The 15279-nt window shown below is 48.2% G+C and overlaps 1 protein-coding gene across 3 annotated transcripts in view; it reads left to right on the top strand.

The window, feature by feature from the left end:
• The window catches only part of NDRG3 (NDRG family member 3), a 121747-nt gene that overhangs the window by 71484 nt on the left and 34984 nt on the right, over nucleotides 1–15279 (top strand). For all 3 annotated transcript variants that reach the window (XM_050918630.1, XM_050918631.1, XM_050918629.1), the window contains 2 exons: nucleotides 4294–4399; nucleotides 10655–10690. In XM_050918630.1, the coding sequence (XP_050774587.1) occupies nucleotides 4343–4399; nucleotides 10655–10690 (93 nt within the window). In that variant the 5' untranslated portion in view covers nucleotides 4294–4342. Of the gene's footprint in view, nucleotides 1–4293; nucleotides 4400–10654; nucleotides 10691–15279 lie in introns of those variants that run through there.

Below are 15279 nucleotides of genomic sequence, written 5' to 3'. Positions count from 1 at the left end.
CTGGTATCAGGCAATCTGCCTCCATGCTCCACCCCAGGGGGAATTTTTCACCCTTAGGCTCCTGCCAAAGGCATGTTCTACCATCTTTCTGCACCTGTTCAGCCTCTTGTTGAAGCACTTCTTACTGCTGTCCAAATTTCCTGTATAAGACTTCATGAGTCGTGGAAGTAAGGGGTACTCGGGGACTCCCAGGATTGCTATAGGCATTTCAACATCCCCCACTGGAATCTTCTGGTCAGGCAAGAAAGTCCCTGCTTGCAGCGTTCTGTATAGATGCGTTCCTGAAGATGCGTGCATCATGCACCTTCCCGGACAATCCCACATTGATGTCAGTGAAACATCCACAGTGATCCACAAGCACCTGCAATACCGTACTGAAGTAGCCCTTCCTATTGATGTACTCCATTGCAAGATGGTCCAGGGCCAAAATTGGGATATGCGTGCCAGCTATCATCCCTCCTCAGGGAATCCCATTGCCGCAAAGACATCCACTGTTTCACGCATATTGCCAAGAGCCACAGTCCTTTGTAGCAGGATGTGATTAATGGCCCTGCACACTTCATTAATGCAGCCCCAATGGTGAATTTCCCAACTGCAAACCAATTCATGACCCACTGCAAGAAGTCTGGGGTCGCCAGCTTCCACACAGTGATCACCACATATTTCTCCACCAAGAGGGCAGCTCTCATTTGAGTGTCCTTGCCCCACAGGGCTGGGGCAAGCTCCGCACACAATTTCAGGAAAATGCCTTTGCACATGCAAAGGTTCCCTCCTAACGATGTGATCCCACCACTCAGTGCTTGTTTCCCGAGCCCAAAAGTGATGGTCCACCATGTGTAACTGTTCCGTGAATGTCAAAAGTAATCTGGTGTTGCTTCTTTCCATGGCACACAGCAGGTCAGGCACCACTGATTCCTGTTCAGATTGGGAACTCATGATATACTGCATGATCAGCCAGGATGTGTTCAGAGCAGTGATCATAGCAGCAGAGAGCAGAGCAGGATCCATGCTTTCAGATAGAGATGGCGTGTGCACAGTAAACAGGGGCTGTTGAAAAATGTCGTGAAACGCAGTTGGATGCCCATGGAATGATGGGACGGAAAAAACTGCATCATGGGCTATTGACCCCACATCCATGATGCACAGCTACCCACTCCGCCTTCCCAAATTCCTAGCTACAGAAGGTGGTGAGTAGCACAGCAGGATAGATACCCACTGTGCACTGCTCTCACTGTCAGTGCTAGAGCACCAACTGTGGATGTGCTCTGCTGACTTAAGTAGTGTTGTGTGAACACGCAGAAGCGATGTAATTATAGCAGGTTTTGATCATCAGCCTAACTTGAGTCGACAAAACTGTAGTATTGACAAGGCCTTACTTATGTGTGTGCCACATGAACCGTTTTATTTGAGCATGAAAAGAATCTGCAGCAGCCAGACCTAGAGTAAGCTCCTGCATCCATGCATGGAGAGAGTGAATTCACAGCTTGATCGCAAGCCTCATCGTATTGAACCAGAAATACAGGATGATGATCACTGGGGTGAGCAAGAGGAGTGGTCCAATTTAGAACTGTGAGAAAGATCACAGTGAGCTGTAATCATCATTTTAGCTGCCTCTTCTTGCTCATCTAATAGATAGTCAGATGCAGCTAGGCATGTCTGTGTAATATGATGTAATACCAAATGGGCAGCCATTCAGTTTTCAGTGTATGTTTTCCAACCACACTGAGCTCTTCTTCAGGTCTGGGAAGGGTACTCCCAGCGTCACAGCAAAATGCCAGGTGGAACAGATTGTTTAACATGAGTAGGGACTATTCAAGGTAGAGTGGCTCCGATCACATCTCTACAGGACAAAAAGAGGGTTCTTGAGTGAAATAGGAAAATGACAACACAAGAACACCCTTTCACCTGTGGATGAACACTTCTCACAAACCGATCATGCTGTCTCACCTGTCTATCGTTATCCTGAAAGGACACCTGCACAACCCTTTCAAAAGATGAGCCTGGGAGCTTAAATGCATAACTGCTAGACACTAACTCATGGGCTGAACAGACACTGGATTTATGACTTATTACAACAATCTGTAACCCATAACCTCCTCTTTCTGTCCTGTGACTGCGTGAATAGCAGTGTAGCATGGGCAGTGGCTGCAAAGGCACAGCTGAGCTGTGCCAAACATGCCTAAAAATGGTGGGTCCGTACTCAGCACAACTCGGCCGCGCCTGCGCTGCCACTGCCCATGCTACACTGCTGTTTATACTCGTGCTGGCTCTCACTGAGCTGCTATAAGTACGTGTACCCGAGCTGGGAATCACACGCCAGCTTATAGCATAGAAGAAGTGTAAATGTGTCTTAAAATATCTCCCAGCTCATCCTAATGCAGAAATTGCAGCTCCAGGGAAACTTGTTAGTGGTTTTCTATCACTCCTGCACATTGACCATAGGTTTCCACTGAGCTGCCCATGTCATAGTATCTTTCCCCAATCTGAACCTTAGAGTCCAGAAGTTGGGGTACTAGCGTGAATTCCTCTAAGCTTAATTACCAGCTTAGATCTGATAAGCTGCCACCAATCAGGAATTCGAGAGCCTGATACACTCTGGTCCCCCCAAAACCTTCCCAGGGGAACCCCAAGACCCAGACCCCCTAGATCTTAACACAAGGAAAGTAAACCTCTTTCCTCACCGTTGCCTTTGTCAGCCTTCCCCTCCCTGGGTTACCTTGGAAGATTACTGTGATTCAAACCCCTTGAATCACAACACAGAGAAATTAGGTCTCCTAGAGAGAGAGACAGATTCACGCTCCGTGAATCTAAAACAAAGGGATTCCACCCTTCCCCTCCCTTCTCCTTCCCTGTTAAGTACAGACTCAATTCCCTTGAGCCTCAACAAGGGGAAAAAAATCAGACAGGTCTTAAAAGCAAAACTTTTAATAAAAAGAAAGAAAAAAGTAAAAGGTCTATCTTTGCAATTTAGATGGTAAAAAGTTACAAGGTCTGTCAGCTTAAGAAATTGGAGAAATAGCCTCCTCCAATAGAAATACTTCAAGCCAAATACACATTTGCAAATAAAGGAAAACAAATAAAAAGACTATACCGCCTTTCTACCTTTATACTTACAAAATTGGAATAGAAGATTAGAGAGCCTGTAGGTATGTGTGGTCATTCTCAGAGCCCAGAGAGAACAAAGCAAAACCCAAAAAACACAAACAAAGGCTTCCCTCCACTGAGATTTTAAAGTATTTTGCCTCCTGCTTGGTCCTCTGGTCAGGTGTTGCAGGTCACTGTTTGTTAACCCTTTACAGGTGAAAGAGACATTAACCCTTAGCTATCTGTTTATGACACCATAGGTTTCCACTGAGCTGCCCACGATGATGCCCAGGTCTTATTGAGTCATTATAGTCAGTACAGAACCCAGCATGTGTGGGAGTATTTAATATTCCTTCCAGTATGTGTTACTCTGCATTTGTCACCAGTGATTTCCATTTGCCATTGTGCTGTTCGTTCACCGGGATGGTTGTTTAATTGTATTGTGGAAGTTCCTGAGGACCCCAATCATTGACCAGGACCCAGTTGTGCTTGGTGCTGTACAAACATACAGCAAAAACACCGTCCCGGCTGTAGGAGCTTACAAGTGAAGCTTGTTTAGGTTCTACTGAAGTTCCTCCGTCTACTCTTGGTGGGATATGTCTTGAGTAACCTGACTAATGTAGGGGTGCCATTGGAAATGGTGATGGCATTTGTCAGAGACTACTGGGACGTAATCCCAGATCAGACACAACTGGAACTGCGTCTGTTCCATTATCCCTTCTAGGTGCTGTATCTCAGCTGTTTTTTGTTGAGCAGAGCAGTCTCAAAGCGCCAGTGCCACTGAAAGAGCAGATCCATACAACATACTTAGGGCCATGATCTTCCTGCTAGGTTAAAGTCTGTGGTGTTACACAAGTGGGAAGCTCTGCAGCATCAGAGCTATGTGCCCTGCAGGTTTCCGGCATGAGAACTGATGGAGTGTGTGTGTGAGGAGGCCAGTGTGTTGCACAGTTTTCAGCGGGTGAGAGATTCCTAGCAGGGGTTCCCTGCAGTGTGGGGAGGTCACTTGGTGTGACTCACTCAAGCACAAACCAAGCTGCTCTTCCCCACTGTGTTGTAGATGTGCCATGTTTCACTGGGAACAGGGCCAGCAGGTTTCAGGCTTAGTATACCCTAGTAGCTGTGCTGTAAGCATAGCCATTGGTCACAGTGGGGAGAATCCTTTTGAAAGGTCATCATCTCTAATCTTGTCCTCTCCTTCTGTTCCAGGGTCACTGATTTGCCACTCTGCAGATTATACGATTCTACACCCGCTGCCATGGATGAACTGCAGGATGTGCAGCTGACAGAGATCAAACCCCTCCTGAATGATAAGGTAATGCTTACTGCCCCTCCACTCTCACTCACCGGACTTGAGCTAATTCTGTGTCCACGTGCAGACAGTCAGGAATTCTGGTGGCCAGACTCTCCAGTCACAGAGGGAACTAGCTCAAATGCTTAGAAATGGCAATTGCTCTCCACTCCCCAAAGACCGTTTAGGAGCAGCTCTGATAGGCTCTGATGAGGACCCCTATCCAACTCTGCCAATGTGATGCAGCCTGTGCTATGAAGTCCTGTGGGCGGGGGGTAGAAATTGTGTGGCAGGTGGCATCACTAAAACCCTAGGCAGTAAGAGATCTCTAGCAGGGCCAGCCTGGTGATAGAAATTATAGGAGAATACCAGATTCTCTCTCCTGACATGGTGCCATGACTTCCTTACCTGCAGAATGGCCTACCTGCCTATTGTATGCAATGTAGGTTTAGCCATGTTGGTCTCAGGATACTAGAGAGATAAGGTGGGTGAGATAATTTATTTTATGGGACCAATTTCTGAATGGTCTCTTACAACATGTGCTAACTACTTAGGCTAAAAAATCTGCTCCACCTTGAATTTAGCTGAGAGACTGGGAGTACCCTTCCTAGACCCGAGGAAGAGCTCTGTGTGGCTCTAAAGCTTGTCTCTCTCACCAACAGAAGTTGGTCCAATAAAAGATGTTACCTCACTCACCTGCCTATTGGCTTTCAAAGTCTGCTGTCTGCATGAGATTGATGACAGGGGAACCTCACCTGCCATTCCAACTGGATTCTGCAGAGCATTGCTGTAGCCTCTTAAGGCAAAGTAGTGCAGTACTGGGGCACTTTGGAAAAGTTACAAAAGCCCAGCAAGTATTTAATCTTTTCATGCTGTCGTCTTTGATGAGGGCACTGAACTGGCTTCTGCTATTAAGGAAATTCTGGCCCAGTTAATGCTCCCCTGCCCTGCAGCCCTGACTGTCCAGGACATGCGCTCGCCTGGGCTTCCACAGCAAGATCTGGGAATTGATCATCTCAGATACTGATTGGTAAGTGGAAACTTTAGATCCCTTCTCATTTGAGTGACAGGCAGCAGAGCAAATCAACAAGCTGAGATTCTTGACCTAGGCACCTCCTAACTCTTTAACGCTTAGTAAATAGCCAAATTTAGATCCCCAGCTTGGTTGTTCCGGCAATTGCAGGGATAGCCACTGCTGGGCCAGAGAATTATCCAGCTCCCCAGAGAGGACCTCTCTTCCTCATTGTATCGAAGGAGAGAGCTATCCCCCCTCACCCCACCAGTTCGGGTCTTGTGGCACTATGGGAGTACTCAGTGCATCCTTCAAACGATAATGGCAGATCAGCCACCTAATTCACTTTAGTTAGTTGATCAAAAGATTACAGGAGCTAGTATCAGAGTGAGAAAAAATGGGTGGAACAGGCAGCTTCATGCCTGACAGTGCTCCAGAACCATGTCCAGTCGGAGCTTGTTGTTCTGCCAGGAATTGGAATGAGAAGAAAATGGCATCTGTCCCCTTGAGAATGTTCTCATCGGCCCAGTTTCTGTGTTGCCTTTTCCTTTGCTCCCTCCCCCATGAGTGGCCTGGGTGGAATGAATGCTGACGTTTGTCCAAGAACAAAACGTCTTGATGAGGTCACGTCTCTCAGAAAGGCAAAACAGAGCCTCATTGGTGCTTGAAATTCTTCCAGAGCTGATAAGGAAATGTACACGTTCTCTCCAAGACCAGTAAATGGAGCATACAAAGGACCTGTGCCACAACAGGCCACTTTCATTCAGCATATCAGGTTTTACAGAGACCCAAGAGCTGATGCTATTGCGCACACAGATCTTCGATGGCTAAGCTGATATCACTCCAAGACCAGGATCTCACATGCCAGGGTGAACACAGCTGCCCAAAATGTGCTTAATGGGACCAGAGTTCCCAGGGTGTGCTTCTCTAGAGCTTTTCCTCAGCACAAGGGGTGCTGAGTGGCTTTTTTTTATCTTCTGCCAGGTGGGGGAATGTACTAAAGTTTAGAGAGATGCTGGCAACATAACAGTCAAACTGCATGAGAAAATGGCAGAGCTGCCTGGAAAATGAGGAAAACCCCAGGCTATGAATTTCTTGCCTGAACTAAAAGGACCACGGTTTCTTTTGCATCAGTCCTAAAAGTAACAAACCATTATAACACGTGTGATGAATCAAAGAACACAAGTACACTTCTGTTCCAATATAAACTTTGCCCTGTGGTGATTGGAGGCATCAGCTCTCCTGCAGCAGCATGAGGCTGCATGAAATGAAAGCCACTAGATTGATCAATCTGTTCTCATTGTTCATGCTCAGGGAAATTAAAGCAATGAAGAGCCTAACTGGAGAGAAATTAAACTTGAAATGTTTCGGTTTCAGATCTACAGTAGTTGTAACATAGAGAAACTTCTGTTTTGAAAAATGACACTTTATTGATGGGATTGTTCCTTCAGGTCCCTTACCCATGTTCCTTGGGGTGCTGGGTGCAACAGAATACTGAGGCTATGTCCACACACTGCATGGAGCCCAGGGAACCAACCTTCCAACTCATTGTCAACAGGCTAGGGGCATATGCTAGTGCTCTAAAAATAGCTGTGTAGACAGCTCTTGGAAACTGCGACTCAGGCCGGAACTTGGGCTCTGAAGTATAGGGTGGGGGAATGGGCTTCAGATAAACAAATAACCAGTTTCAAGAACTCAGAGGGTAGAAAATGCCTGATCTTAGGTTTCCTGTGCACCTTTAATTCAGCCTCCTTGTGGCATATACATTATGGCGGTCTTGAGTTACATGGTCAGATAATGTTTTTTCCCCATGACCCCTTGCCTCATTCTGTGCACCGGATGCAATACTACTTTCTATCCTCATTGTTCATGTGGCCCTTCCCTTATTTATTGCACGTTATGCCAGCTCTTATAGTGGAGATGAATAATTTTATTTCCTTGTGCAATTTTATATCGTGCTTATCGCCATAGTATTGGAGTGCTTGAATTTCTCTGCACAATGCTCCTGTTGGATCAGGTGTTGTTCTCATAGTGTTTTTATGGTACCTTACATTCAAAGCATGCTCCCAGTGACTTAAGTTGCAGCTGCGAGTGCTCAGCACTTCTGCAAATCAGGTGCCAGGTGTCTCAAGTTGGGCATCCAGAAAATGAGGCATATGCACTTGGTGACCAGCTGTGAAAAGCTTAGATCAAGTGACTTGACAAGCAGGTAAGTTTAAGTATCAGAGGGGTAGCGTGTTAGTCTGGATCTGTAAAAGCAGCAGAGTGTCCTGTGGCACCTTATAGGCTAACAGACATTTTGGAGCATGAGCTTTTGTGGGTGAATACCCACTTCGTTGGATGCATGTAGTGGAAATATCCCACTATTTCCACTACATGCATCTGACAAAGTGGGTATTCACCTATGAAAGCTCATGCTCCAATATGTCTGTTAGCCTATAAGGTGCCACAGGACTCTTTGCTGCTTTTACAGGTAACTTTGTGGCAGAGGCAGGGGTCAAATCCAGTTCTCCAGGGCAGCATTCAACTGCCTTAAGCATGGGATCATCTTTTCCCTTCCTGCAAGCCCCAGCATCATTCACTACACAGTTTCTGATTTCTGCAACAAACAAGATAATCTCCTTCATACACAACCCTGATTCATCCCCAGAGCAGATCCATCTTGTGCACTGAATGTGGCAGGGATCCTGTGGAAAAGTAGCATGTGCTCATAGAATATCAGGGTTGGAATGGAACTCAGGAGATCATCTAGTCCAACCCCCTGCTCAAAGCAGGACAAATCCACAGTTTTGTTTTGTTGATTTTTTTTACCCCAGTTCCCTAAATGGCCCCCTCAGGGATTGAACTTATAACCCTGGGTTTAGCAGGCCAGTGCTCAAACCACTGAGCTATTCCTCACTCATGTAATTTGTCTGTAACATAATGCATATGTACAAGGGGGGTGAATTATGGTTACACAGTCTTAATTCTGGCATTTCCTGTCCTGAGTGCTTGATTTTGCAAACGTTGTATTTAATATTGGTGGGAGGAGGGCTTGCATGTAATTTTCTAAGGTTTTTAAAAGAGTAAACTGAGAAAACTCTATCATATTGATCCCCTGAACTGGATCATCATCAGGGATGGAGCTTTTAGATCCACAGCACAGATGCCTGTCACTTGAGCTACCTGCATGCACTAGTTGGCCATTATTCTGTAGATGGACAAGCCACTAGTGAGACACACACTGCCAGAGGATTTCACAGTTGTTTGCTGGAGCATAGGAATATTGGGTTTCAGGAATTCTAGGTTCTTTTCCAGGTTCTGGAGAAAAGTCTCATTTATGGGTAGACCCTACTACCTCTGTCCTCCCCCATCCTGATCCCTTTCTGCTCCACATCCTTCTGCATTTGAATCAGGCTGCTTTCTTCTTCTCCTCTACCTTGCCTGAGTACTACCTGTTAAGGAGACGTTGAGAGAACATGACAGTGTCCCTGCTCTCAGTTCTGATGCCTAATAGTGGGAGGATCAATTGCAAGGAAAGACCTGTGCAACCCCTGCAGCTCTGGGCTGGAGCATGCTAAGTTTCTGTGGAATCCTCTGAGAATTTAGCTGCCAGCTTCTGACCAACCTCTACTGACCATGTGCAAAGTGTGAGCATCAACAAATTTTTACAGCAAAAGGTACATATCTGACCCTGCTCCAAAGCAGGAAGGCACTAAAGGTCTCAACAAAATGGTTGTAAGCATTTTTAATATAGGCAAAAATATACTTTTCCACAACCTTGTTCTTGGAAACAGTGGGACCAGTTTAGCTAAAATGTTCAAAACAGAATTTCAGCCTGAGGCAGACATTCAGCCTGAACTGTCGAAGTTTGGGAAAGCAACTGAAAGCAGGGTCTTATAGTAGAAAGAGTTGGCAACCTTAGCTATAGATGTTGCTGCCTGCTCTGCCTAAAATCAGAGACTGTTAAGAGGTGATTTCACCCATCTGTAAGTACCTACATGGGGTGAAGATCTTATAATAGAAGGCTCTTCAGTATGGCAGACAAAGGCATAATAAGTTTGTCTAGTAGGTGGAAGCAGAAGCTAGACCAATTTGCACTAGAAATAAGGTCCAACTTTTTAATAGTGAGGCTAATTAACACGAACAAATTACCTTGGGAAGTGGCAGATCCTCTATCCCTTGAAACCTTTAAATCAAGATTGGATGTCTTTCTAAAAGATCTGCTCCTGTTCAGTAGTCATGGGTTTGATGCAGGAATTGCTGGGTGGATTCTCTGGCCTGTGCTATGCAGGAAGTCAGACTAGCTGGTCACAATGGTCCCTTCTGGCCTTAATGTATGAATTGGTAAATATCCACCATCCCCCTGAGTGAATGGGGGTTTGGTTTCATTTAGGGTATAACAGAGACATGGAGAATTTTGTGAAACTAAGATTTAGCAGTATTGCCTTAAGTAATTCTGCATTCAGATCGATAATGGCAGCTGTGATGAGCAGACCCTCCTAATGAAACTAGTGCTCTTCATTCACTCCAGGTCACTTCCCTTATGGACAGGTTATTCCGTAATTACTCACTGAAGGGTTCTTGAACCTGCTTCTGATGCTGGACATGGTCAGAGACTTATGGCTTGTGTACAGTAGAGCAGTGGGTCTCAATCTTTCCAGACTTCTTGTCTTGCATACCCCAAGTTTCACCTTACTTAAAAATTATTTGCTTACAAAATCAGACCTAAAAATACAAAAGGGTCTCAGCACACTAGCACTGAGGAAGTGCCGACTTTCTCATTTTTACCATATAATTATTAAGTAAACCAACTGGAATATAAATATTGTACTCTGTGTATAGTATATAGAGCAGAGTAAGTAATTCTGTGTGAAATTTTAGTTTGTACTGACTTTGCTAGTGCTTTCTCTGTAGCTCATTGTGAAACTAGGCAAATATCTAGAAAAGTTGCTGTACCCCCGGAAGACCTCTGCCTACCCCTGTGGTGCGTGTGTACCACTGGTTGAGAAGCACTGCAGTAGTCTTGGCCACTGTGTCAGCAGAGCCGGCAAGACAGTGGCAGGAGGAAACTGCTGGCCTAGTTACGCTACCTCCCCAAACAGCATCAGCTAAGTGGCAAGTAGCACTCTGCTGTTGGCATAGCTGTGTCCACACCAGGGGTTTTGCCGACATAGCTATGTTGACTTTACCCAACATAGTCATGCCTAGCTGTTGACAGCAGATTTGTCGATTTGTTCTCGGGGAGCCGTGCTGAATGCTGACGGTTTTTCTTTTCTCATTGACAGAATGCTGCTCGGCACTTCCAGGACTTTGACTGCCAGGTAAGGAGCATGCAGCCAGAAGGGATCTGTTACTGACAGCCTCTGCGCAGAAAGCAGCAAATGGCCCATGTCGTAACCAATGCTGAACGCAGACATGACCCATCATAGTTCAGATGGGCTTTTATTAGCTCAGTCTTCTGCCTTGAGCCTGTAAAGATTTCACTGAGCAAAACGGGAAAATCTCCTGGGGAGCAGCCTCCAGTCCTGGGCCTTCTCCCTTCCTCTGTTTCACTGTCTATGTTAACAAGACCATCGCCCACTCAGCTCAGCTTCCCCTGCAGTGAAGTCCCAGTGCCAAATGGTGACACAGTGAGCTCCATGACAGGAATGTCAAATTAGGGCTCAGACTGAGCTGCAAGATTCAGTGAGTTGGCAAGGAAATTCCTAATACCATCAAACTCTTCCAGGGATGTCTAAAGTAGCGAAGGGAAGTGGTGGGACAGCTGGGTTTGTTCTCGGTGTGCTCCACCTATGCACCACATCAGTCAGGCAGTGCCTGCTCTTTCCTGCATCTCTGCCCTCCACTCATGAGCTCTACTGTTTGGCAATGTATACTTATCAAAGGGCATGGATGTGTAGCTTTGGGAGGAGAAACGGGGGGAGTAATTCCTGTTGTCCTGCAAAGTGGCAGTCTCAGCAAATAAGCAGTGTCGTTTTATTGGTAAAACAGAGGCCTGGGAGTGGAGCTGGAAGCTGTCACTAGACATGGCTAATTGCTTGTATTCTGGACATGCTCCTCTAGCGCACTGTACCATGTTTGCTGTTGTAGCAACACCCAGTGCTGGACAGATTTGTCTCCTGTGTAAGTTCATTACTTGCAACATGTTAAACTCATGCAGCTCTGCTGCGTGTGCCACCAAATTGGTGTGAAGACGCAGATCCCACCCCGCGCATTGGCTGACAAGGGAGGCAGGGGGCACAATGGCTTGTTCTTGCCGTAGTTCAGTTGCTTCAGCACTCTGAAGATGTGAAGTGCTAAATAGCATTGGGATCAGTTGACCTAGAGATGGGCAGATTGCCTGACGCCCACTCATGGCAAAGCTGTAGTAATTCCTCCTGATACGCTTCATCCTGACAGACCAGTGCAGAAGACAACTGTGGTCTCTGCCTTGTTGCTATAGAATGATCCCTACAGAGGAACCATTAAACCGCATGGCTTCCCTGCATTGCAGTTGGGCTGATTCTTCACTGTGCAGCACATGGCATTGGTGTTACCTGGCAGGCTTGTCGGGGGCAGGCCCAAGCTGCTCTGCCAAGTGACACCCCGTCCTGCACCCAGTCAAAACAGGCTGGAGCAACACATGGAACCATGCGTGGCTGTTGGCTTCTCTTCCTCCCCTGCTGTGAAGACTCTGCTGTTGCTACTCCAGCATTCTGCTTGTGAAGGGCAGGGCCAGCGCTCACTGCTGTGATGTGCTAGCAAAGTAGCTGCAGAAGTGGGCTCTCAAGGGCTGTCTGACTCCACTCTATATAAAACTCAGCTTTTTAGAGGGAATGATTCCTCTGGCTGCCCGAAAAGGCAGAGCCATAAATGCAGCAGCGATCAGGCAGTTTGTCTCGCAGTGTCTTTGGGGAGCCCCCTATCAAAAGATACAAGGTACTGGTTTCTGAGCAGGCAGGATGCGACAATCCAGGGCAGCTGGGCTCTAACTCTGCCTACTGGGCCTAGTTATCCCAGCTGGAAGTGGATTTCAAAATTGCCGTTGTTCTGAAGTCCTCAGAGCATTAATCAAACCCTATTACAGCTACAGTGTCCAGAGGGGCAGGGGAAGACAGCAGCAGTGACTCTGGATCACTTTGCTTTTGTTGCCTTCAAAGTAGCTAATGCAATGAAAACAGGTTCCCCCACCATCCTGTTTGTGTGCAGGAAAGGGCGAGGGGAGCTCAGGTGCCAGGCCTGGTTGCACTGGGGAGAGGCACACAGGTTTGTAAGGCTTGGTCCTAGGAGGGGAGCAATGGTGCTGTGCATGGGGCCTGGGATCTGTATGTGTGTGAGCAGCACAGATGCAGTGTGCTTGGGTTAGGAGGTGATCAGGGCTCATGGAGCACAGGTGCTACCTGCTGAGGCCTGTGTATGGTGAGTAAGGGGAGCACAGGGGCAGTGTGCTTGGGGCCTGGGGATGGGAGAGGGCAGTAGTAACCATTCCCTGGGCATCTTCTGAATCTCCAAAGCAGCCTAGGCTTTGCCTGTTCAGAGCTGGCTCCCTCTCTCTCCTTGCTGGCAGCTGTCCAAGCTTGGCAGAAGGTGCTGGTCTGGGGGGGTGGGGGGGCAGGAAAGCCCCCATGGTATAAAAGGCCTCACTTCTCTTCAGTCCCCCTTTCCCATCAAGCCGCACCATCTCCCACATGCTCTCCCCAAGGCACACCCCAGTCTGTAGAGACTAACTAGACATGTTTGGAACACAGGGGAACCCTACCCCATGGAAAGAGGGTGGGCAGCCAGCGAAGCCATGTTTGGACGAGCTCCATGCGGTCCTGTTCTGCCCTCACTTGTTTCAACCCCAGGCCCTCTCAAAGTGGCAGAGTAGCTGAGGCCTGCATTCGCCCCACGCTGCTGAATCGTGGCAGAGTTGCCAAGCAGCCCCGTAGCCAGCAGACGGCAGTGAAGTGAGCGCCGGCAGAGGAATGCCTGATCTTGGTGGGTTGGATCAGTGGAGGACCAGTGTCCATGGCAACAAATGAGCAGGAGACAGGATGCTGCTTGCAGGAGCTCTCAATTCATTGTAGTGTCTTTTTAGCATCCAGTTACAGCTGCTTTTGTGATTCAGTGCCACCACCGCCTCATCCTCCTGCCAAGTGCCACTGCGGGGCACGGCTGTCTGCCTCAGCCATCCGCATGCCAAGGAATACTGAATCAGACCTAAGCAGTGACTTTAGGTTTCTACCACTGCTGGAACTTAATATCTGTTACATCAGCTCAGACCTGAGGCTGGTCTAATTGGGTCTCCTGTCTGTGACAGTGGCTTGTACAAGGCAGGGCCGCCCGGGGGGGGGCAAGTGGGGCAATTTGCCCCAGGCCCCGGGCTCCACAGGGGCCCCCAAGAGAACGGGTGGGGCTCCCGCCCTAGCCCGACCCCGCCTCTGCCCCTCACCCAGAGCCTCAACGGATCCAGCAGTGTCCCTGAACAGCAGTGCACTGTGGCTCCGGCGGGACTCCTGAGCTCCCAGCCCCACCCCCTTACCATGTGGTTCTGAGTGGGGCGGAGTTCAGGAGCCCCGCCGGAGCCATGCCGCACCGCTGTTCAGGGACACTGCTGGATACAACGCGCTAAGGTTCCGGGTGAGCGAGGCGCCAGGGGTAAGGGGCCGGGGGGGGGGGGTTGGCTAAGGGGCAGGAAGTCCTGGGGACAGTCAGGGCACAGGGAGGGGGCAGAGGTGGAGGGGGGGTGGTCAGGGGACAGGGAATGGGGGGGTTGGATTGTGGGTGTTCCGGGGGTTTGTCAAGACTCAGTGGGGGGGTGGATAGAGGTTGGGGCAGTCGGGACAGGGAGCAGGGGTGGGGTCCCGGGGTGGTAGTGGTGGGTCTCTTGGGAATGGTGAGGGGGCAAGGAACAGGATAGGTCGGGGATTCTGAGGGGGGTGGGCAGTTGGGGGGCAGGAAGTAGGGGGGTCAGATAGGGGGCAGGGCCAGGCTGTTTGGGAGGCACAGCCTTCCCTACTCTAAAGCTCATTCAGCAGTTTGAGGCTTGCAGAAGAGCCAAGCTGTTAGCTTTTCCATTAGGGCTACCATCCGTTTTACTTCTCAAATGCCAAATTATAGTCTATATTTAATTTCAGTGCCATAGGGAGATTCATGTCAGGGGAGAGTAGCTTCATTTAAAATTAGCCACTGGGGCAGGGATCACATGAGAAGAGCAATATCCTACACCACCTACCTCCTTCCTGACCCTACCAAGGGAGACACCTTCCTCCCACCCCCCGGCATTCCCTGAGGCTTCAGAGGATTTAATTCAGTGGTTCTCAAACTTTTTTGTCCTGGTGACCCCATTCACATAGCAAACCTCTGAGTGCGACTCCCCCTCCATACATTGAAAACACTTTTTTGTATATTTAACACTATTATAAATGCTGGAGGCAAAGCGGGGTTTGAGGTGGAGGTTGACAACTCACGACCCCCAGTAATAACCTTGTGACCCCCTGAGGGGTCCCGATCCCCAGTTTGAGAACCCCTGGGTTAATTTAATTTTAGCACCCTGTGTCCATTCACATGCATGTGCTATTTTGAGCATGTCAGTTTTCACAACATGGGCTCATCCCAGATTCTGGAACAAGCTCAAATGCTCAGTTCGTGGAGTATGTACATAAGCTGTACTAAAGACAAACCCACAGTAACTATCTCCAGTTTGTGAGGGACCCCATGGAGCCAGTCTCTAGGAAACAGATACATTCATGGAGGCTAAGTCCATTAATGGCTATGGATGGGTAAGGAATGGTGTCCCTAGCCTCTGTTTGTCAGAGGGTGGAGATGGATGGCAGGGGAGAGATCACTTGATCATTACCTGTAGGTTCACTCCCTCTGGGGCACTTGGCATTGGCCATTGTCGGTAGACAGGATACTGGGCTGGATGGACCTTTGGTTTTACCCAGTA

This window comes from Gopherus flavomarginatus, chromosome 11 (genome assembly GCF_025201925.1).
Source record: "Gopherus flavomarginatus isolate rGopFla2 chromosome 11, rGopFla2.mat.asm, whole genome shotgun sequence".
Classification (NCBI taxonomy): Eukaryota; Metazoa; Chordata; order Testudines; family Testudinidae; genus Gopherus; species Gopherus flavomarginatus.
This window is presented reverse-complemented; position numbering and strand designations above follow the sequence as displayed.